This window comes from Electrophorus electricus, chromosome 4, assembly GCF_013358815.1.
Source record: "Electrophorus electricus isolate fEleEle1 chromosome 4, fEleEle1.pri, whole genome shotgun sequence".
Taxonomy (NCBI): domain Eukaryota; kingdom Metazoa; phylum Chordata; class Actinopteri; order Gymnotiformes; family Gymnotidae; genus Electrophorus; species Electrophorus electricus.
Window position 1 is genome coordinate 22,860,828 of NC_049538.1, and position 23,942 is coordinate 22,884,769.

The 23,942-nt window shown below is 43.2% G+C and overlaps 2 protein-coding genes across 6 annotated transcripts; one reads left to right on the forward strand and one right to left on the reverse strand.

The window, feature by feature from the left end:
- The first annotated feature begins 3,689 nt into the window (after nucleotides 1-3,689).
- LOC113577176 (proline-rich transmembrane protein 4) lies at nucleotides 3,690-9,505 on the forward strand. 2 transcript variants are annotated; one of them, XM_027009673.2, is made up of 4 exons: nucleotides 3,690-3,770; nucleotides 4,003-4,199; nucleotides 4,594-5,538; nucleotides 7,293-9,505. In XM_027009673.2, exons 2-4 carry the CDS (start codon nucleotides 4,181-4,183, stop codon nucleotides 9,224-9,226), a joined length of 2,898 nt encoding a protein of 965 aa, XP_026865474.2. In that variant the 5' UTR covers nucleotides 3,690-3,770; nucleotides 4,003-4,180; the 3' UTR covers nucleotides 9,227-9,505. The 2 variants fall into 2 exon arrangements, with proteins under 2 accessions (XP_026865474.2, XP_026865475.2); XM_027009674.2 differs by lacking the exon at nucleotides 4,003-4,199.
- Nucleotides 9,506-10,134: 629 nt separating this feature from the next.
- Nucleotides 10,135-22,043, reverse strand: LOC113577173 (inosine-5'-monophosphate dehydrogenase 1a). 4 transcript variants are annotated; one of them, XM_035525662.1, is made up of 15 exons: nucleotides 20,231-20,624; nucleotides 19,458-19,556; nucleotides 18,217-18,265; nucleotides 17,350-17,451; nucleotides 17,198-17,272; nucleotides 16,868-17,074; nucleotides 16,448-16,535; nucleotides 16,122-16,321; nucleotides 15,876-15,966; nucleotides 15,632-15,727; nucleotides 15,343-15,486; nucleotides 14,999-15,143; nucleotides 14,739-14,882; nucleotides 13,884-13,967; nucleotides 10,135-11,885 (listed from the first exon to the last, which is right to left on the reverse strand). In XM_035525662.1, the coding sequence occupies exons 2-15, from the start codon at nucleotides 19,553-19,555 to the stop codon at nucleotides 11,864-11,866; spliced, it is 1,545 nt and encodes a 514-aa protein (XP_035381555.1). In that variant the 5' UTR covers nucleotide 19,556; nucleotides 20,231-20,624; the 3' UTR covers nucleotides 10,135-11,863. The 4 variants fall into 4 exon arrangements, with proteins under 4 accessions (XP_035381555.1, XP_035381558.1, XP_035381557.1 ...); XM_035525665.1 differs by lacking the exons at nucleotides 19,458-19,556; nucleotides 20,231-20,624 and adding an exon at nucleotides 21,402-22,043; XM_035525664.1 differs by lacking the exon at nucleotides 19,458-19,556 and having other exon boundaries at nucleotides 18,217-18,224; nucleotides 20,231-20,623.
- Between the last annotated feature and the right edge of the window lie 1,899 nt (nucleotides 22,044-23,942).

Genomic DNA, 23,942 nt, shown 5'->3' on the forward strand with positions numbered 1-23,942 from the left:
TTTTAAAATGTACGTTACATGACTTTTATTTTGACAGATTTTGATTCACTATTGTTGAATTAAGTGTTAAGTGTTGCTAGAATCACAATGCTTAATTTTTGAGGTATTTACAATTAATCTCTTTTATACGGAACCCGCCAGGGCTTAGAGAAATATTTGGAGGAAAATCTGTACCCATGGTATAGAAATTTCTCGTTTTATGAACTGTACCCTTGTTTTAATAATTTGTACCGAATAATTTGTAAACTGTACTTTTACTTTTACGGGGGGGGGGGGGGGGGGGGGGCGTTAACGTGAATGTGGACATTGATGTCATATGTTCAACCAGCCCCTCATTGTTCTAAATCAAACCCTCTTTTAGTTCTGCCTCAGCTGCTACTTTCCTGTGCTCACAGACACTTTCATCAAATCCACATGAATACATATAATATTTACAAAATACAATTATTAATGATTGGATAAGTTTCAGCAACAGTTAAACATAATAAAGTATGATATATCAGCTAATGATGGACTGAAAATAAGTTTGAAATAATACATATATACACACATTTATAAATATTACTTTTCTACACACAAACACTCAACTCTTGTCCATAAGTGTCTTGTATTTGTTCCAGTAGACCACTTTTCTTCAGATTACCTTGGACCTTGTTGACTCAGGCGACGTCCGAGCCAATATCATTTCTGGCTCTCATTATTACTGAGGTAGGCAGGTAGTATATAGGACCTTGCCTAAGGGACCACACTGGAGAGTCACCGTGGGCAGCCCTCAAACCTCTAGTCTCCTATACTGAAGTCAGCCCACTGAGCTACACTAAGTGGAAAAAGGGGGGCTAAGGACTAGTGAACATCAGAGCTACTGTCCAGGATGAAACAACCAAGATCTAGGAGTACACTAGGAAGATGTCCGCAAGTGAAGAAGTGCTTAGTGAATACCTCAAAGAGCAGAAATCTGGGAATCTACTACACTAGTTGCAGACTGTGCAAAGATGCCCCTGAGCCAATCCAGCACAGAACACCGGAATGCAAGATGCTAGCAGGCACAGTGTACATGGAATAGCATAATGAAGTGGCAGGCATTATATAAATGAACATTTGTGCCGAGAATGGGCTCAAAGTCCAAAGTCAAAATGAGCTACACCCCTAAAGGTGAAGTGAGAATGACCAATCTTAAAATCCTGTGGGACTTCCAGATACGGACTGACAAAATGTTAATGGATAACCAACCAGACGTAATAGTGATGGACAAATGGCAGAAGAGGCTGTAGTGACAAATGTAGCAATCCCAAGAGATAGCAACATCAGGAACAAGGAACACGAGAAGCTTGAGAAATACCCAGGGCTGAAAGAAGAGCTGGAAAAGATGTGGAGGGTGAAGGCAACAGTGGTTCCGGTGGTAATCAGAGCACTCGCAGCTGTGACCCTCAATTAAGTTCTGATGGATTTATACTTTTCTGGTCATTTTCCAAACATAATACTTTTCTTTATAGTTTATTATTGAGCGAAGGGATCTTCTTTTACACACTGGTGATAACACAAGGGTTTGCTGTTACTGATGTCCCTCACCTTCAAACTTTATTATTTACTCTTAGACCAAAAGTCACAAAAAAATAGTAATATAACCTAACAAACTCCAACTCCATAGGCAACTCCTGAAATCTTTACACCTATTGTGTTGTGATTTTATAGACTACTACTTCTTCTGCTTATGTGATTAACTGAAGTACATTTAGCTGAAAATGTCTCTGGCTGCTCTACCCACTTCTGGATGAAAATACAGGTGGGTCATGGGAAGAGTTGTGTTGGGAGCCATGGGTAGAGTTTTGAGTCATGGGTTGAAAATAACTGCTTTAATACCTTTAATGCTTTAATACCTTCTGGAGTCACAGATCACTGATTTTATTTAAATTTTACACTTATACATTCACATTTGCAACCCGTGTTTTCATTTTCATTTTCAGTCTTTAAAATGCTTAATTGACTATGTTTGTTCAAATACAATTTTGTGTGTTTTTTTGGGTCCAATATGTTGATACAGTATATCAAAGTGAAAAATAACCTGTATGCACAAGCTTATATAGGTAATGTTGAAAAAGATACCAAACATTAGCATTGTAAACATTATTTAAGGTGGTATATAAAATAATCTCCTCCTAAACGTCAGCAAGACAAAGGAGCTGATCGTGGATTGCAGCAAGAAGCAGGAGCAGCACTACTAACCTTTGAGGATCAGTGGAACCACGGTGGAGAGAGTAGATAGTTTCAAGTACCTTGGTGTTCACATCTCGCAGGACCTGTCCTGGTCCCGCCATACCAACTCCCTGGCAAAGAAGGCTCGTTAGCGTCTTTACCACCTCAGACGCCTAAGAGACTTCAGACTGCCCTCCAAGGTACTGCGGAACTTCTACACCTGCACTATCGAGAGCATCTTCACGGGGAACATCACAGTCTGGTTTGGGAACAGCACCAAGCAGGACAGACAAGCACTCGAAAGGGTGGTGCGTTCAGCTGAGCGCATCACTCGTACGGAACTTTCTGACCTGCAGACCATCTACGACAAGCAGTGCCAGACCAAGGCCAGGAGGATTGTGAAGGACCCCACCCATTCCAACAATAGACTCTTCTTTCTGTTGAGGTCAGGGAAGCACCTTCGCTCCCTGAAGACCAAGACAGAGAGACTGAAGAGGAGCTTCTTCCCACAGGCCTTTCGGGCCCTGAATCAGGGAAACTGATAAACTGTGGGGACCACCACCACCATGAAACATAACTGTAATATGTTCAATTACCACCATGTAACATAACTGTAAATATGTCAATTGCAAGATGGGACTGTACATTCTGTACATTGTGTACATACATATTTAAATATCCATATATACATTGTACATTGTGTATATAAACATAATATACATATATTGTACATACACTGTAATATATTTTTGTATATATATAGAATATATATTTCGCTATGCACCCCTGTTTTCTTTTTCCTCAGTTTGGACAGAGCATGTCACATAATCATGTCACATGACTCATTAAAATGCTAATTTTAAGTAAAATATAGGTTTTCGGACAACTGGGACAACTGGGACCACTCAACCATTTCACTGCGAGTATACTGTGTATGACTATGTATGTGACAAATAAACCAAACTTGAAACTTGAATATAAAGGCAAAATCAGAATTATAAAAAATAGCCAAAATAGCCCAAGACTCCTAAAGGTCAAACCAATTAGTAATCGTCACATTTAATTTCAGACATAATAAATATTTATTGACACTTATTCACTCAATGAATGACATTAAAACTAATCTAGTGTCAAATATGTGGAAAGAAAATGTATTCTCCTCTTGCAAATGTGCTTCTCTGTGCTGTGTTAGGTATTGTTCCTGTCTTGTTATTATGCAGTTTGTTCACTGAGGTAAGATCAGGAAAGTCAAACACTTAGATGAGCTAATACTGTCCTGGCAAAGAGACAGAGGGAGAAGAGCTCAGATGAACACTGTCAGTGATGGCAGAGCTCAGATTAAAAAGTGTAAGAGCTTTGGGCAAGCAGAGAGGGGGAGTGTCAGCCAGTGTGTCTTTATGAGGCACTGAGACAGAGATGGTGCATGGGTGTGAGGGGGTGTGTGTGACAGAGTAAGAGCGAGAGCACTAAAACTCACACACACATGCGCAGGAACGGGCACAGACAGCGCTTTACAGCTGCAGAGCAGCAGCAGAGGGATTACTCCTATTTTCATCTCTGCCTTCATGCTTGCTGGGGTGAGCCCCTTTCTTTTAGCTTAACCTACATGCATGCGTAGGCGTGTGTGTGTGCGCGTGTGCGCGTGTGTGTGTATGTTTGTGTGCGTGTGTGTGCGTGTGTATGTTTGTGTGCGTGTGTGTGTGTGTGTATGTTTGTGTGCGTGTGTGTGTGTGTGTATGTTTGTGTGCGTATGTGTGCGTGCACATCTTTAAACTGCTGCTATTTGGGAATGTATGTCACTGAATGCAGCTGGTGAGGGATACTAGTGCACCGTGTGGTCAGATGGAGAGGGAAATTCAGAAAGAGGAACCAGAAGAGGAACAAGGAGGGCAAGGAAGACTTGATAGGGGAGCGAGGCAGTTGAAGGTCCTACTGCAGAGGTCTTAATGCAGACTTCAGATCCACAGTCCTGGAGGCATTATAATGGATGGTAGTGCTTGCTATGGGTATATCTTTTTTTTAATCTTTTTTTATCTTATCTATTTTTAATATTAAATTGTTAAATTCATCTCTCTCGCTCTCTCTTTCTCTCTCTCTCTCTCTCTCTCTCGACTGATATGAGGGGGAAACCTAGGTCATATGTCTGATCAATACTCTTAGAGTAAGATTGATGAGAGCTAACTGGCTGGGAGGTTAGTGCTTCAGCAGTAATCCAGGCATTCAGAGCCCTGGAACTAAAAGCTTTACCACACCAAAATGCAGCTAAGAACTGGCTCAAGTTAAAAGATAACAGTCTGACAGGACCCTGCCTGGACCCTGCCTGGACCCTGCCTGCCTGTGTGCTGACTACAACAGAGAGGCAACTAAAGAACAACTCTTTTTACTTGACTTGTTTTACAGGTTCAGTAGCAGAGGAGTCTGGAGGCCTGAGATGGAGGAAACCAGGCACATGTTTGAGCAGTGATTTCTTGAAAAAGGTTGCAAGCATGGTCCATTACAGTGGACCATTTTTACTGGCTTTTAGTCTCACATTTTTCAGCAGCCTACACACCGTGTCCCTGAATAGAGATGGAGGAAGCCAGGTCTGGACTCTTACAAACCGAGTTGTAGATCCCACAAACCATATCCAGCCTGCTAGCAGCTCACTATGGACCAAACATACATCTAGAGCCAAGATTGACACCATTACTCCATCAATGACCATCTCCCTTTTTTCAGAGCTCATCATGAACTCTGAGAAGAACAGCACAGCACTGGAAGATCTGGGAGTTGCTGCCTTCACAAAAGCAAATTTCCAAAGTAGACGGAACAAGAAGTCGTCACGGTCAGCTTCAAGTGCAACATGGGCTGAGAATACAAATTCCTTTAAAACCAACAAAACTGGCATTTTGACTGATATTCCAACCAAGAGACAAAACTCTTGGTCAGCTACTCAGGGCGACGAGCAGAATCCTGTAACAGAGCGTTCTGTTACCTCTTCAGGACGTAAAGGTCGTTCTTCTGAAACTGCCGTATTGGCAGAGCTAAGATTGGCTGCATCTCCTCAGTCAGCTGCCCAGACCTGGAACAAAACATTCCAAGCTCTTGAGCCTGCCGATTCCCCAAAGTTCATCCACTCCCGCACAGCACAAAAATCTCCCGACCAAGAAAGAGTAGAAACCAGAGTCAGTGCTGAGTGGGGGCTAAGGCAGTCTGAAGTCATTTCACATAGACTGGATACAGGAGAGCTTTCAGGCGGTGCAGGTCTGGGACAGAGACAAGCAGATCAATGGTACAATGGTACGCAGGTAGAGGATTTTACAAAAAAGCCACTTCATGAAATGGTTGTGAGTGATTCCCTCAAAGGTAAATAACCTTCATTACATTTGATAGCTACAGTTTCATATAGCGATTGATGTTGATTCTGTGCTCCTGTGAGAGTCTTAATATGATGTATTTATTAAACACGCCACCCACTTCTACAAGCAGTCAGTTCGGTGCTACACCATCCCTGGTGTTGTCTGCAGTCTTATTGCTAAAAGCCCTCCATTCCTACAGGAGACATGCTGTGTCTCCACCAACTTTCCATCTTCACTTTCCTGTCCATGAGATGTCATGGAGCTGGCGAGGGGCTGTCCAGTTGGTGTCCTGCTTGCTGCAGTGTGCGTGCTCAGTATTCCAGTGGCGTTTGTGGGGTCGTCTGTCACCACAGCACGATAGAGGGAGAGAGTAAAAAAAGTCCAGCTGCCTGCGACCCTGTGCACTGTACACTCTCTTCTCTCACTTCAATTCTATTTCTGTTAAACCTCATCAAGAGTAAATGATTATGACATGGCTCAAAGAATGTAGTTTTTTAGCAGATTAGTTTACTGTCCTGATTTAATAATGACATGATGATATGTCATCCACTTGCCATAAATCTGTAGGAACTTCGTTCTAGATACTTTGAGTCAGCTTCTCAGACACAGATGCAATTTTTTCCATTTGAAAGCATTTTCGTATTAGACTAGGCTTGAGCTTGGCCGGTGGTTTAGGTACAGATATCTGATCCTGTGCTCCCTTTATCCTGTACTGATGAAATCAGAGTCTCTCACCAGTAAAACAAGGTCTGGCTTAGACAGAGTGCATCGAGACAATGCCCTGTATAAGGAACATTAGTGGAGAGCAGACAGCTAGAGTGATCTCAGTAATGACAGCATGCACCATTAATCAAGGTTAGCTCACAGAGCATGCTCTCCTGTATCTTAGTGAGGTCAAAATTAGGCAGATGCCCCAAAGAAGACAGGGATGGGGAGGTGAGGGACCCTGGAGACTGTATTTATCTTAGGGAATATTGCTGAATCATGATTGGCAACACACCTGATGCACAGTGTACCTACTGTTCAATAAGCAATAATAAATGCTGATCATTTAGATGATCATTCCTTACATTGTACTTTTTCTGTCAAGGCACCATTTATTAAGTATGGCAGATTGATCAGGTTTTCTAGTATTTAAGTATTAACACTTTACATAGGACACCCACACTGCGATGCATCTAATTATTCTGATTATTTAAGCCATGTAGCTGCTACAAGTGTGCCAGTTGTAGCTTTTTTAAATAGCCACACAAATGAGAGCAGCAACAAGGTCAATACTCTCTATTTTCTGAGTGTGTGTGTGTGTGTGTGTGTGTGTGTGTGACCCACTTAATACAGTCCTACTTCCACATCTCTCCCTGGACCAGCTAATTAACACAGTTCATGTTGTATGTGCCTCTCAGGTCAATAGTCCTATTTTAATAATGATATGCATTCTGGAACTAGGGTGGCTGTAGTTTTGGCAAAAGTCCCATCTACTCAAGTATGTTTTTGATATGTGTGTATCTATTTGTGTTCAAAAGACCCATATTAAATATGAGACTCTAGATTATTTTGCATCCTGTATTTCAACATTAGGCTATAATATACAGACTTTTCTATATATGAGGAGTACGGTGCATTCTTAAAAGAAGACTCCATTGGATTAAAATGTCTACCTTAGATACATATGATAATAAACAGAAGTTACAGTTCATAGCTATTGACAAAAAGTGTGAAGTGCTAATATTAATATGCTAATTAATATATTGCATATTTCAGGCTTGTCTGTGCTTGATGACGGACATGACAATGACTTCATGGAATCTTCCTCTCAACCGGATTGCAACATGGATACCACAGGGGCCTGCAACTCCTCTGACGACCTCAAAATCAACCCTTACAACAACCTTTTCAGCACTCTGTCTCCTGCTTCCCCGATGCCCTCTCCTGGTCACATGACCCCACCTCACTCTGCCATGACCCCACCCATGTTGGTGCCTCTGCTGTCCGACTGGAACGCGGCACTGGCAACGTGGGGCCTGGCATGGGAGCTGCAGGTCTATGGGCTGGCCTGCATCTTCTCACTGGTGGCAGCTCTGTCGGCACTCGGCCTGCTCTGCCTGCCCATGCGCTGGCCCTCCGACTGCACACGCTTTGGGCTCCTGCACCTTCTGCAGCTGCTGGCTGGCTCCAGCCGAGCCCTCTGGCTCTTCTACGACCCATACGGGCAGCAGGGGCGCCTGCCGGCCGCCTGGGCACGCCTGCTCCACGAGGCCACCTACCCATGCCTGGCAGCCGCCTTCGGCCTACTACTGCTGCTGCTGAGCGCTCGCTCACCCGCCCAGCTCCTCCTGCGCAGCACCCTGCGCCGCTGCTCGGGCCTGCTGGCCGCCCTGGTGCTGGTGCACACCGCCCTGGTGGCGGGCACTGTGGCTGTGCTGCGTCTGTTCCCCGGCCTGCCCGTCGCAGCTCTTCTGCCGGCGTCGGCCTTCACGCTGCTCTCCTCGCTGCTTGCCGCCACCTACCTGCTGCTCTACTGCCGTACCTACGCCTGTGCCAGGCACATCTACCAGCTGAGTGAGGCTTCCCCGGAGGACCCAGGCCACCGGGGACGCCGCTACCCGCTGGCTGAGGCCAGCATGTGGGAGCGGGCAGCCGATCTGGGGCTGCTCTCTGCACTCTTTCTGCTGGCATGTGCCGGGCTCAGGGTTTACGCCATGGTGCACGCGGGCGGACTAGCGCCTTGGCCGTGGTGGGGATTTCAGCTCAGCTGCAGAGTGTGCGAGGCAGGCGTGTGTCTCAGCCTAGCGCTCGTCGTCACACACCCTCTCCTGTGCTGTGGGGTAGCTCCCTTCAAGCTTGGCTGCTGTGGCTCGCTGCTCAAAAGGTCATCCACAGGGGGCGCTGTGACAGCCAAGCCCCCTATCCTGTCGAGTGGCTGGTCCAAGAGGCCTGGCGAGAAGCTGGGCCTGTGCGATAGCATGGCGCATCATGAGAGCGAGAGCGTGCCGCTATACACCCTGGTGGAGATGCCGCTCAGCGAATCGGATGGCCTGGACCTCCACTTTCCTAGCAGCCCTCCACGCCAGGCTTCCGCACAACCCCCCAGAGCAGCAAAGAAGGCCCGGTCAGTCTCCCGGAGTCCCTCCCTGGCAAGCCTGGCTGGCGACTCCACGGCTGACCTGCGGCCTCCGTCTCCCATCGATCTGCGGCGCAGCATCGACGAGGCTCTGAACAACGAGGCTCTGTTCCGCTGCAGCCTCTTCGGCTCCTCCAGGCTGTCTCTGAGCACACGCGGACCCCCCGACGGGCAGCCCTGCAGGGGGACCTCGTCCGAGTCTGCTCTTTACCGCACTGCCTCGTGTGGAGAGGTTGATGCGCCCTCGGTGACCTTCCCCTCACAGCAGAGTGGGGCAGCACAGAAGTGCTCCAACTCCAAATCTCTGTGTGGAGGGCCAAGGAGTCATGGAGGTCAGGCGCCTTACTATAGCAGTTTTGGTACCGGGCGTCAGAGCAGCCTGCCTAGAGGGGTGCAGCTGGGGAACCCTACCCAGAAGCAGTATATGATGCTTGGCTCATCCTCCAGAGAGAGTCTGTTTGAGGAGAACCCCACTCACCCACAAACTGATGAACAGGCTGTGCAAGCTGAATTCATGAGCGTCTGCAGACAAATAGACGCGCTGAGTGTCAGCAGTGACACAATCGAACTGTAGGGCAATTGGACAGGCATTTTGAATGCCTGAAGTTGCTCTGGTAGAACATTTTATGCTCAGAAGAACATGTCATTCAAAATGGATCCTGTTGGAGTGTTCCAACCTGCAGCAGTTTGCTACACATCTTATGAAGAGATTGACAATTTTTTTCCCCCTAAAGAGCTTTGTTTAAGAATGAACTTTCTACACATTGAACTTCACAGGTCAAAATGATTTGCATATATGGCATATGATACCAGGTGTAACACTATGATGTAAGTAAATATAATTTTTTTTAAATCTACTAGCAATAAGCCTACCTTTTTAGCAATTCAGAACCTTTCAGAAGAAAACGCTGAGGTGTGTTTCAGATTGGTGTGTGAGGGGGCTGGTTTCACAGGAAACATTTACTTGTGGAAAAGAAAAGTGCTCATGTGAAGTCTGCATGAAGATGTCATTATATAAAGTAACTAAGTTAAAGAAGACCATTTGTGTGACACTAATATAGCAATACCATCATTGCATGCTTGTGGTAGGGAATTAGTTATACCCTTTTGAGTGGGTATTTCTTCCCTATGCAGCTGTATGGGCAAATGTATGAAAACATTTTCTCCTCTGTCCTGGCTTTCATTCATTCATTCCAAGATTTTGCACTACTTCCTAATGTACTGGGTAGAGTTAGACGCAACATGAGTCGATAAGGAAATTAAATAAGGAAGTCAAGGAATTATTTGGATGTATAAATTAATGACAAATAAACTTAACAAAAAAACCCTCATCTTTGCTATCCAATTGTTTCTGATCCATTCCATCAAATCTTTTTGACCAATCCCCTTTATTGGAATGCTGTTGCAGGGCTGTCTAATTTTCATAGTTTATACTGCCCTCTATTGGTGCAAATATGCAAAGAAAAATCAATGACACACAACTGACTTTTATATCATAACCATCTTTATTAATGCAAATCTATTGCACCAGATGATTGCATGCACAAATTTATTGGGATTTAATTCTGTGTATCAGGATAAGTAGGAAGTAATCGTGCAGAACATGAGCAGCCAAAGCCTGACATACAGATAAGTCATAACAGTCTTCATTATCCCTGATTATACACACTAAAATGTCAGTCTTTAGCTTTATCTGCACTTTACGTAGCCAGAGCACAGAGATTTAATTATTTGAGATGCTTAGAGACCATTGTGTGCCCTCTGCTAAAACAGCAGGCCAATAACTATTCTTTCACCTGAAGAAATTCTAAATGAAATCTTTAGTTTTTCTCTGCAATAACCTCCTTTACAGAAGAATATTATCAAGGATGCATGAACATTAAACAAAATAAAGCACTATAATAAAATAGATTTCTTTTACCAGTTTCTCTTGTCCAAAAGACTTTGTACAAATTCTGGGAAAAATATGGCTAGTAAACCCACTGTAAACCCACGGTATACATTCCACTGAGCTCAAAAAATGATTCAAGCAATAGCAAAAGAATAGTCACTCATATCAACACCAATAAAAGAGCCATATCCATACATTATATTTTTGCTGTTAAATAATGAGTCTAATATTCACTATGGCATACACATTCTCTGCAAAGTAGCATTCTTGCTATTACTGTTAGCAAGTATACAAAACAAACATCTTCATTTTTACTCCATTTCAGTTCATTTTAACTAACCCTGTTTACTTCACTGCATTAACCAAATAAATAGGCAAGGGTGCTCTCCCAGAAAAGGTCATGTGGCCTGCAACCAGTGTAAGAGCATTACAGCATTATGCCACAATGCTCCCCATAAGCAAGCCAGGTGATGCTCTACTCAGGTCAAATTCACTGAAAAGTTTAATGAAAGCTAACAACAAGAAAGCTACTGGTTTCCATCACTAATGAATAAATTGCAGCAGTAGCGGTAATGTTGCGCTTGACACATTACATCTTAAGATAGTATCAGTATTTCTATTGATCAAGGCTGTATGTGTACTGACCACAATGTTTGAACAAAATGCTAAAATGACATCAGAGAGCATCCATGTAGTGTAGTGTAGTGTTAATACCACGCTCTGCTTTAACTTGTAAGGCATGCAGGTGGAAAGAATCCCTGATATTAAGGCTAAGGTTCTGGCCCCGTAGCTGGCAAGCTGAAGCGTCTCAGCAGCCCACCTGCCCTGCTTCAGGAGAGTTCCCACTGCCATAAATCTCACTGTGTTCAGGATGCCACCTCTTAGTGCCACCAGGTCACAGTATTAGAGCTTATTGCTAATGACCCCACAGATAAGGTGTTCTACAAGACATTTGGTTACAGTGTATCCAACGGTATGGAGGGTAATATCACATATTGTGTCACGTAAACATCTTGGTAATTTAAATTAGGATTACCACCCACAAAGGACATTGGAGGATTGTCATACACAGAGAAAACAGCTAAATACAGTTTCACACAGCAGAAGCAGGAAGTGCACAGTACATTCTGTGTTAGGGCAGTTGGACTTCACTGCAGGTCCTACCTGAAGAGCAACAGCACATCAGCCTTTCCTCGGAGGAGGGTCACTGTTGGGAAGGAGGAGAGGAGTGTTCGAGGGAGCACGTGATGATGTTTTTAATTGGTCACAGCTGGGGTCAGAACATTTGGGAGCACTCTTGCTTGGCTTCTGTTGCCACTCTCAGTATAGTCGCTTCTCATAACTAAGAGAGAGAGAGAGAGAGAGAGAGAGAGAGAGAGAGAGAGAGAGAGAGAGAGAGAGAGAGAGAATGAGAATGAGAATATGTTAATATGCAGGAAAAGAAGAGCAAATATGCAGTTGTGATTCAGAAGGAAACAACTGCCATTTTAAAGCATGTTTTAAGGAAGCCTCCATGACACTGCTATCTTTAATAGCAATAGGACACATTATGGTATATGTCTCCACTCCTCCAATTATAAAAGGGGAAAGTTAATGTCAAATTGTTAACAGAGCCTGTTCAGTGTAAGTATTTTTGCCCAAGCCAACCCTCTAAAAGCATGAACACCGAATACAGATAAAAGGGGTTATAAGGTGGAATAGGTGAAGGGAATATCACAAGACAACACAGGAAGTGATGGGCCCCATAGGAGAAAAATTAAACTTATCCTTCCCTAAATCCTACATCTCACTAAATACCCAGTACAAACCCCTCCACCACTGTTTACAACAGAGGCACAAATACGTGGAGAGAGTACTTACATTGCACAAAAGAATATCTATGATGAGTGCATAAAAAAGAGGAGAAGAGGACAATTTCACATGGAAAGTCTACAATTCCAGACGTATGTAGGAAAAGGTAGTGTTTGACTGAGAGCTAAAAGCTAAAAGGTAAAGGGTGTAGGAATGATCCATTTGAATGTGGTACTGGAGACAAACTGTGGAAACATCACTGAGATTTTACTTTTGTTTTGTTTTTTGCAGGGGTTTTATGGCCTTTTTCAATGTTTTTGAAAACCGGCTCGGTCTTTCTGTGGAGTACACAAACACTTCCTGTATTCAATGCATTTGGTCCCATTTACAATTTTCTCCCAATTGTCACTGGATCAATTTAATTATGTTGTGAAAGAGTTGAAAAACGGAATTTGCTACAGATAAGATAACATTGAACTGACATCACAAAACTAGCAAACTATCCTGTTATTGTAGTTTTTCACATTTTCTATTTAGGTGTTTCAAATTTGCTTTTTGTTAGGCGAGCTACAACTTAGCTAGCAGATGTCAGTTATCTGTTGTAAATTGGTTTGCTTGAGCTATACTGTACGCTACAATGCAGTTAGATGACTTACTTAATCTGACACATGACAGGTCATTTTCTTCTGTTCATATCTTGCTTTGACAAGCCTGAGAAGCTGACCTGAACTCAAATTACACTGCTCAACATGACCAGACTGGAAGTGGATTTCACCCCTTTTAATATGCTCCTCCTCTGACCGTCCTTCAACAGACCACAGAGGGAAATGATATGTTCAACACAAACAAATAATGTGATGCCATTTTATTGTGCAGTACTTTAGTTTCTATATAGCAATATTTTACTATTCAGCTACTAATGAGCTCTCAATTCAAGGAATCTAGTGACATTTGCAAGAAGAAAGTATGTAGGACAAAATGTCAAATATTAAACATTTTTATTTATCACATGGTGTAATAGAGGCAGTTTTTGAAAATACCATTATTTCTTTCATAGAGAAAAACCCTTTAGACCCTGGAGTTCCTAATATGGGCAAAACACCTATAGGATGTAACTGCAGTGGTCTGTTTTACTCCCAATCTGTGTTAAGTCACACTGTCAGATGATAGACAATAAAAAGCTACTCAGAGGTGAACATCTTAGAACCTTGACCTTGATGCATTATGGGAGACAGTACCTGACTTAATGAAAAGCTTAGTTGCTAAGAGAGAACAGCAAATACATACACAATTCCCCTGTTGCTGATTAGAAACCTTCAACGTTTCTGAATTAATTATTAACAAATTAATTGTCAGCATCATGTCCATGTCAGATTCTGTGGAGATCAGCAAGAGTCAGCAGGACTCAGCAGGAGGATTACTGTGTATTATTATTCATAACACTGTGCATGTAAACCGTGAGAACAGACACACACAGGTTATTTTCCAGTCACTGAGCATGATGGATTTGTTAGGAGGAGTTTAGTGAGCAGAGAGGACAAAGACTTACGAGTGCAGGTCATGAACACCCCCCTCCACCTGAGCAGACATGGTCCTCTTCTCAAACTTCAGCTCTCCAGAGTACATCATAGAGCTACACTCAACATAGAAAAGGGCATTAGACACACACACACACACACACACACACACACACACACACACACACACACACACACACACACACACACACACACACACAAAAAACAATAAAACCCCAGCTCTTCATAGTACATTTCATAGCTACCCCTATATCCCAGAACTAATAACACATGTAATTTTTATACATTACATAAAAATATCAGCTCTCAGAATACATACACAAGTACATAAAATGAACATCTACCTTAAAAGAAAAGATCTTCAAAGGTGATCATTTTAAATGTTGCAGGCCATAATAGTTTACAGTGTGGTTGCCTTACATGCAACATGTGGTGTCTGTCAATCACTGCTCATATAACTTCACTGCTCATATTAATCTGTTATATTTTTCTGGATTTTTTCTACTGAGAATGGCACAACTATTCAGCAAAATATAAGCATATAAGCATAAGTATCAGCACAATATATGTATTACTACTACTGAGTATCAACACAATATAAGCACTGCTACAACTATTGAGTACCAGCACAACACAAGCAGTACTACTACTACACAGTATCAGCACAATATAATCATTATTACTACTACTGAGTATCAGCACAATACAAGCTACTACTAACAGCACCTTACAGGTACTGGTATAGAAAACATATCACACACAAATTGTCAGATACACCCAGCACCTCATCAACACACATGCATAAACACATGAGCATGGACCTCTGAATAGTCCTGTAATGAGATTATGCTGATTCATGCTCTTACCGCAGGATGGACAGGCTCTTCGCACCAATATCCTGGCAGCCATGTTGAATTCCAGCAATGAGGTATGGGACAAACTTATGGATGGAGCCTTTGTCCTGAACGGAGCCAGACACTCCCTGAGCTACCTTCACCTTATCGCCCTCACTGTAACACACACTCACACACACATATATGTTCAGATGCTTGGAGGGCATATTTATAAGCACTTCACTGTGTCTGGGTGTATTTTAGAGTGATCTGAGTGTATGTGAGCAGGCTACCTGAAGTAGCGCTTCTGGCTGCCGCTGTTCTTTTCCATGGCATCCAAGGAACCCATGCCACGGTACTTCTTGAGCCGCACACCATCTGAGAAGAAGTACTCACCAGGGGCTTCGGTGGTGGCAGCCAGCAGGGAGCCCATCATCACTGGGGGCAGTGCAGCACAGAACAAGGAGTGCAGCACAGGTCGAGGGCAGTAGTGACAAAGACACACAAGCACAAGAGGAAAATGCACAAGCAGGAGACCATTAACATTACAGGACTGACTGGGCAGGCATGGCTAAACTGTATATGTATCTCTCAGAAACATTAAAGTTCAGGTGAGGAGGCTTGTCAGGGCAGAGACCCGTGGACGCTCCCAGAGCGAGAGCCTTTACGACATGGCCCACTGTCTGAATGCCACCATCAGCAATGACGGGCACTCCGAAACGACGGGCATACTCCGCGACCTTATACACCGAGGTGCCCTGGGGTCTCCCACATGCCATCACTGTGGGCAGAACACACACACAGTTTCATACTGTATCTCTCATATTGCATAATATTGAATTTTGAAAGCAAAACATTATACAAATAGAAGTATTAAGTGTATAATTAGTTCTCACACGCAAACATACACACACACACACACACACCTTCCTGTGTGATGCAGATGGAGCCACAACCCATCCCCACTCTAAGAGCATCCACACCAGCATCAATCAAATTCTTCGTCTGAGCAGCTGTCACTACTACACAGACATACACAGAGACAGAGCAAGAGAGAAGAAGGATGAAAGTGAACACAGCAACAAATGAAAAGAACCAAACACCATCAATTCTTACCTACCTCAACCCTCTCAGTTTACAGAACAAGCAAATGTGAGAATTGTGACTCACCATTCCCCCCCACCACCTGGAGCTCAGGATACTTCTGTTTAATGTAGTTAATCATGCTGATCTGAAACACTGAGTTTCCCTGAGATGAGTCCTAAAACAATAGACATAGCCTTCAGACCAAATTCACTATGTCCAATCACAGTCCTGTGTTACACAGCCTCATAGCAAAAATAGTTTGTCATTTGATTCAGGCACCATACTCAGGATGGAGCCTAATCCCACTCCCTTTAGGACCTTAAGACCTACCAGCACCACCACGTCCACTCCTGCCTGCACGAGCAGGTCCAGCCGGTACTTGTCATCCTCACGGGTCCCGATGGCAGCGCCACACAGCAGCTGTTTGCGGGAGTCTTTAGAGGCCAGAGGGTAGTCTCTGTTCTTCTTCAGATCAGTGCGAGCAATTATAGCCACCAGCTCATCACTGTCGTTCACAATGGGCAGTTTACCTGCAATCAACAAGCATCCCCACGACCGACCCGTTACTCAGAGAAGAAGTGGAGAAGTGAAAATAACCTTTCAAAGTCCTTTAGAAGCAGTTTCACCTCTCAAGCTGAAAAGATGAAGAATCAGACCTTTTTTGCTGCGCTGCAGGATGTCATTGGCCTCTTTGAGTGTAACACCTGCTGGTGCAACCACTAAATCTTCCCTCTTTGTCATTGCCTGGCAAATATCACAATAAATCACAAAAAGATGTGTTTAAAAAATGTGATTTTATACACACACACACATATATATATATATATAGACACATTTTTTATTTATATATTTATATATATATAAGTGTGTGTGTGTTTTTATATATATATATATATAAATAAAAAATGTGTATACATATATTGCCCTCTTTCACACATTGACACTTACAGAAATATCACAATTACATGATAGTTCTATTCCACCTATATTTTTAAGCATTGTATGTCATATGTGATTCATTTGTGTTTTAAAAACCTTTTTTATATTGTATGTACAATCAAAGATGAATCACAAACCTCCTCCAACAGCCGGTCATAGTCCTTCTCTGAGAGGAAGTCAATGTCTCGTGACGTCACGATTCCCACAAGCTTGCTGCCCATCTTGCCGGTTTCGGTGACAGGGATTCCAGAGAAGCCGTGTCGCACCTTGGCCTCAAACACATCTCCGACCGTGTGCTGTGGACTCATCACCACCGGATCCGTGATGAAGCCCTGCTCGAATTTCTACCATGACACCATACATTGCTCTGCTGATGAGAGGCCTCAGGGAAGCTTGTGTGTAAATCTGCATGTTCAACGTGTTGTTCATTATATTCCTATTAAGACAATTCACTGAAAGTTTGACACCTTAACTTTCCGGACTTCATTTGCTTGGAACTCTGGGGTGCAATTGTGATGGATGATCCCAATACCGCCCATGAGCTGTAATACAAAATCACAGAAAGCTAAATGGAAAAGCAACAGGACTTCATGGTTTTGAGTGTGTGGGGGATACTCACAGCCATAGCGATGGCCATGGAGGATTCAGTCACAGTATCCATGGGAGAGGAAATAAGCGGCGTCTTCAGGGTTATCTTCCGGGTCAGAGCAGAGGTCAGATCCTGAATGACAGACGCAAATGGTAACAGAAAGGAACCAATGTTTTACAGAACAAGTATCTTTGTTTATGTTCATGCTTGTATTTTCATACAGACTATGCATTGCACAAAGATAAGAACAGTTTGGGGTGTTACTTTGGACAGCTTTCACATATGCACACATCTCTGTCCCATTATTAATTTGACTTCAAGTGACTTGGATGTGCTCATTCAAAGCACAAATATTGCTGTTTTTATAAGCAGGGCATCAGTTTAACCTCCCTGTGGTAAGACAGACAAAAACATCCTACGTTCTCTCCCACATTCCAGCACACACACACAAAATGTAACACCAAATTTAAATACCACAATATATACTATCCCATATCCATTACACACGGGAATTTTGGTTCGCTCCTCCCTCACTGTCATACACACACACACCCCTCAGCCTCTCTGCCTGTGACAACACGCCCTATGCACCTGGGATGCCAACACCACCTATTTTGCACATCTTATTTGCACTCCTTCATCCCTCTCTTCCACTATGCCACACTCCACCCTCTGTTGTAGTCGTGTTCGCACTACATGGCAACTGACTCAGCTCCACCATCTCACTGAAGGTAGAGGAGACCGCCAGCTCACTAATTAATTAGGAAGATCCCGCCCCCTCCACTAAATCATTACTAGATGTGCTGCATTTACTGAAACACACACACTGGTAAGCCCTTATGAGGCATGTCAGGAAACCTGCTGAGCTGTTTTGGTGCATTTTGCAAAAGTACTCACCACTTCATCTGAGGTAAAGTCAATGAAGCCAGGCAGGATCAGAAAATCACTGAATCAAAGACCACAGAACAAACAAACAAAGAAAAACAAGCCAAATAAAAAAATATATACCAATTAGTTCACTGAGACATACATGCTACACTCTCACATTCTCATATCAGTTAGTGCATCATATACCAAATGACCGTGGGGAGCTCCACACACCCATGCTGATAGAACGAGGAGACATGACTGATGATTGCTCCCATAGCCACCTGCGACTAGCAGAAGCTCGGACACTTTGTGTGCATACATGTGAGGTCAATTTCAACTTCAAACTTCATGTCCCAGTAGCATGAATTGAACATACCTGCTTGAGGTGCAGAGTTGAGCGCATATTCTGGAGTATGGAATAAGTTAATCTACCTAAGAGTATGTTGTCCAATGATGTCCTGTTAATGTTCTTAAGCATGCGTCATGTCACAGCCTATCCATTAAAGTGGCATTACTGTCCCACCACTGCTTGAGAGGACACGGGAGACAGAGAGGCAGCCAAAGGAAGCCTAACTGTAAACAGAATAGAGCAGCGTATGCGAACATCCGTGTGTGAGAGAGAGAGCATCCCAGCAGTACGACAATCATAAGGCCACAGTTGAGAGTGTCCTCTAATGTGGGATATAATGCAGATAAAGCCTCCATTACAGAGATTAAAGATGGCGGCCTAGTGACAGAGTGAGACAGAGACCACTGCTCAGCTAGATAGTGCCTAGGGATACATCTTCACATCTTTGATAACATCATCAAAGAAAGCTATTTGCACTGCCCTACTTGAAAAGCAGAACAAGAGAGGTCATGATCTCCAATTCTGTTTCCCCCCCCCCCCCTTAGGCTTGAACCATTAACTGCTTTGTTTCTATGGATACAGTCTGAAGGTTACCATAGTGCTCAGAGCCCTCTCCTGGACAGATGTCCAAAGAAGAGCCTGTCTACAAAAAAATCTAGGCTGTTTACACACAACTCTACCCGATATGACATAGCATGTCTCTCTTACACAGGTCTGGACAGCTTGCAAATGCTGCTTCTTTAGGCTATTTAAGTCATTGTGATCCATGATCCACAAAATGAACAAAAACAGTCTCTGAAAAGTACAATTTTGTGTTCAAAACATAAAACGTGCTTGAATATCCTTGCACCATGGCAGTGAGCTCCAGTTGGCTCTTTGACCACAGTGATGTGATGTGGAATGAGTCACAAAGACTTACTTGTATGTGAGACCATCTCCTATAGCAAAAAGCTGCTGGGCAGTGAGCCCATCTTCAGGCACATAGCCTGTACCCCCACTGATCAGGTAGTCAGCCATACTGCAAACACACACACACACACACACACACACACACACACACACACACACACACACACACACAGAAAGAGAGAGACAGAGAGAGATTCATGGGATTTTATTGAGCTAATTGCTGCCTCATTTAAGATATTATGCCCCCTTCTACCCACAACACACACACACCTAAAAGAAACTAATTTTCTTTTTTAAATTTATGAATACTATAAAAACATCAAAGCCTTATTTTAGTGGGATTGTAACCTTACAAGTGTGTTATACAAATAATTAATAAAGAAATAGCTGATACTAAAAATACATTATACTAACAACCTAGCAAATACAAGTCACATCAGAAGATGTACGCTAAAGGAAGGCTATTCTGTCTGTGCCCTCATGTAAACAGAGTTAAAACGTAAGCGTTTTACTGATCCGCGGATCGAAATATTTATCCAGTGGGTGTTGGCCGAGGATGCTAAAGCTATTTCTATTCGTTACGCTTTGCCCTTTCTCCATTTCGACGTGCTATCCTTTTATTCGGGAGAGCCGATGTCTCGCATTCGCAGCATGCAAACAATAACCGTCATTATCGTACTCAAGTAGTACACACGGATTTAGTGTGATATACTTCCAAGACTGAACAATGATGCTTTATTCTTAGTGAATGTGAATGAAAATCCCGCTTCTCGGGTTACTCACAAGACGATAGCGTCGCGTACTTCAGACAACAAAAAACGACGTCAAGGAACACAGCTGGTCTTCATCTGCGACCGTTACAGACTAGCCTCTGTGGCATCTCTCAAAGTCAAGCGAAAGTCTAGCCCTTAGCTAAATCACCCAGAATCACAGTTGGAGTTTACACATTTTAAAGACTCGACCTGCTCAGTTTGAGAAAACTCTCATCCTCTCAACGTGGTGGATGACGACGGGACATTTTAAGGGCGCTCACGTCTCTCAGCTCCGGCATGGAACTGAAATACTGATAGTGCGTTTCAGTTGGATTTGGATGTGAAGTGAGAGAGAACAGACGGGCGATGCGCCTTTGTTTTACTGTCCACGCTATTAGCTGGCCAGCCCAGTTCAGGTGTGAAATTTCCGTTTGGATGAGACAAAAATGTTTTTGACTTGGGTTGAATTAATCATCTTGCTTATAAAAGGAGGACTGGTGATGTAGCAAATCTACACAATCGTTTTGAAGCCGTGGTCAGGCTGCCCAATACTCAACTTTATTATGTTATTCACAAAGGATCTGACACAGCCCCCAACTGAGCTTTAAACACCTGGAAGTTAATTTAGTCCATTCTGTAAATTGAAATGTACAGAGATATGGGTCTGTAAAACAAATGGAATGTGATGCTTTTGAGCATTGCTATGACAAAATGTTTTCATATCTGTTCTACAACACAGATTATATCGGTCTTTGATAATATAATCCTTAATCAGATTTATGGTCCTTTTTACTCTGCTGACATGGGAATGTTAATATGATGGGCAAAGAAGGCAAGCAGTTATATTTGAGTAGTGCTGGACATTATTAATGAGTAAACATCACTATTTACACATTAGGACATTTTTTTTATACTATGACATGACTGTATTTCTCTGTAGAGACTAAATTTATAGGTCTATTTTATGTGATGATAATCCCCGAAAGGAATGTGTTCTTCTCAGACCAACAATATGGAATTGGGCTAAAATTGCACATCACTGAGAACCCAACCCAGTCTGTGCAACAGTTTAAAAGTACACAATCCAAAAGAAAAATAAAGTCCACTCCTAATGAACTTGTTTAGTGACACTAACGTTAACCTAGTGATGCAAACGGTTAATTTTGCTGATCAGCACTCCTTTGAAACCGTAGGAGTCTCACCTCTCTGGTTCGTAGCCAGCCTGGATGCGCGTGGCGCTGTAGCGCTGAGCTGCAGTCTCATGCCCATGAGATGTGTTGTGGCCAAATGGCCCCTGGTGCTCAGGGTCGCGAGGCGACAGCTGCAATCTGGCTGGCTCTGTGTCGCCCACAAAGAGGCGGTAGTCGATCTGGTAGCTGTCGTGCTTGCCATTGGCAAAGTGCTCATAGACATGGCCCTCCATGTAAGCGATGTCCAGTACTCCAATCCTCCTCTACAACCCTGCGTGAGCTGACGCCCCGGGCCTCCGCCCACCTCCCCTCTCCACCTGCACCACAGAGCGGCTCCTGGGACACTGCGTGCGCATTCACCAGTGGTTGTGCTGGAGCCACGCACACAATCCAAGTTTGTTCCTCAGATCGAGATGGAGAGCTTTCTCTTAGCCGAGGAGCAGAGTAAGAGATTCATCCAACATGCATCATACAAGCAGCAGCTGAATCAGGTAGACTGAAATACGGCTCTGATAGAGGCTTCATCCCAAACAAAATAAAGCTACTGGGTGTCTTGGTAAGACTCTGTAAGTGGTGATCCCTAAAAAGGCCTGTCTGCTGCCATTGGACTACTGTTTTCTCTAAAGTGCTGTCTGGAGTGTTGTCAGAGACAACCTGGTTGTGGAAAAATCTGCTGTCTTCAAGGATGAGAAGAGATGAAGTTGCTACTTCAGCACTGGAAAGTGACAGCTTCCACACACGGAACCAACGGCATAGCAGGGTGCAGGGCTTGAAAGAATACAAATCACTAATTTCTATGGACTGCAAGAGGACATATGTTTCTCTGGCTCTGTCTCTTTCCAGCTTAGTTCTGTTGCTGACAGAAGAGCATCCGTTTCATAAGGAGGATTGCAGCATTAAGAGTGAGAGTGTGTGCGTGCGTGTGTGTGTGTGTGTGTGTGTGTGTGTGTGTGTGTGTTTTGTGTGTGAGAGAGAGAGAGGGTGGAGTAGTGGGGAGGGGGAACTGAGGTGCATGCTGGGTAACAAAGGAAAGAAGGACAAGGGAGGGCACAGGTGGAGTTATCTGCTTAGTGATATCTCTAAGGTATAGTAGTTCCTCATTTCTACGTCATGTGTAAGAAAGGTTCATGTATAAACAAAATTTGTATTTGTAGATATCTTTATGTGTGTGTGTGTGTGTGTTGGTGTGGGGGGGGTGCAAATATGGGACTGTGTGTGTTGGCATTGGGTTGTTTGGCATGCAAGTGTGTATATGTGTGAGCAGGTCATGGAAACAGCTTTTGCCCAAAGAGACAAACAAAGTCAAGCCCTAGAGTTTGTGATGGTTGTGAGGGTTTTTCCCAAGAGACACTGCCAGCCTCTACAGCAGTAGCATTAGACAGGCTAGCATGTACTCTTCACCTGTACAAACTAGTATACACTCTGGTACAAGTACTAGCAGACACTCCATTAAAAATTCAAACTAAATTTTAAATAGGTATTCAAGAAGCTAATTCTCCTTAAAGTATCCACAGCTGAGGCTTGTATTTATTCTTCTGACATCATAGAGATTAGTCTATCCCATAAAACAGTTGCCTTCTGATTAATGTGTGTGTGTGTGTGTGTGTGTGTGTGTGTGTGAACATGTCTTTGAGGGTCAAAGTGACAGTGACACTTGTTCTAGTTCCTCTAATGTGCATTCATCTTCCTACTTTAGGATTAAAAAGTGGCTGTTGTCCTTAAACCTTCGAGAGAAAAACTACCTACTGTATATGTTGATTACGTGACGATGAATTCAGTTCATCCTAAATATTAGTCCAGTTTAAATATTAGTACCATCTGCTTTCTATTTAATATTCCAGACTTTGTGTTGTTTCTTTTTGCATACGTAATTGTGCCAAAAAAGTGTCATACTTCTTGCATTAACATGCACCTACACCCCCCCCCCCCCCACACACACACACAAACACACACACACACACAAGTAGGACAATGTGTTGCTAAGGTTCCTGTGAATGACTTCATCTGCAGGTGACAGAGTGCTTGTGACAGTTGCAGAGGGATTGGGAAGGAAAGCCTCTTAGTCACTACCTGTACTGCCCTCATTGCCATTGAAATATAACAAGGTTACAGTCAAGCTCTGAAGCTTCACTCAACACTCTGCCCAACCGCCTTTAATGCTCATAAAGTAGGAGTTTGCAGAATTTGTTTGTTGTTATGCTACACACTAAATGCATGGCACACAAATGTTTGATGCAGCAAAATGTCAGTGCTTTTTTAACAAAGGAGAAATGAGCACATAAGCACCTTCCCTATATTATGTGAAGATGGATAATAAAATGATAACAGGTGTATCTATTTGTTGTTCTCATTTTAATATTCACATCAGGCTTGTGATTTTGCAAGGAAATTGTAACATAAATGTTCCTAGTGTTCTAGGGTTACTCTCCTGGGCTCATATTCTAATACAGGTGTGATAAGAACTTATATTTCTAAAGGAAACAATCTTTAAGAAACAACTGCATTTGCATAAAGGATTTATCTTAATGCTTTAATGTTTTAGTGTGCTAATGT

What these genes read in the sequence shown, in the direction of transcription:
- LOC113577176 (XM_027009673.2), top strand. An exon ending in TGTGAGTGATTCCCTCAAAG is followed by an intron (nt 5,539 to 7,292) that starts GTAAATAACCTT and finishes TGCATATTTCAG; the next exon opens with GCTTGTCTGTGCTTGATGAC.
- LOC113577173 (XM_035525665.1), bottom strand. Translation starts at nt 21,622, where the DNA reads ATGGAGGGCCATGTCTATGAGCACTTTGCCAATGGCAAGCACGACAGC. An exon ending in ATGACCGGCTGTTGGAGGAG is followed by an intron (nt 16,536 to 16,867) that starts GTTTGTGATTCA and finishes GATATTTGCCAG; the next exon opens with GCAATGACAAAGAGGGAAGA. An exon ending in AAGAGCCTGTCCATCCTGCG is followed by an intron (nt 13,968 to 14,738) that starts GTAAGAGCATGA and finishes TGTTGAGTGTAG; the next exon opens with CTCTATGATGTACTCTGGAG.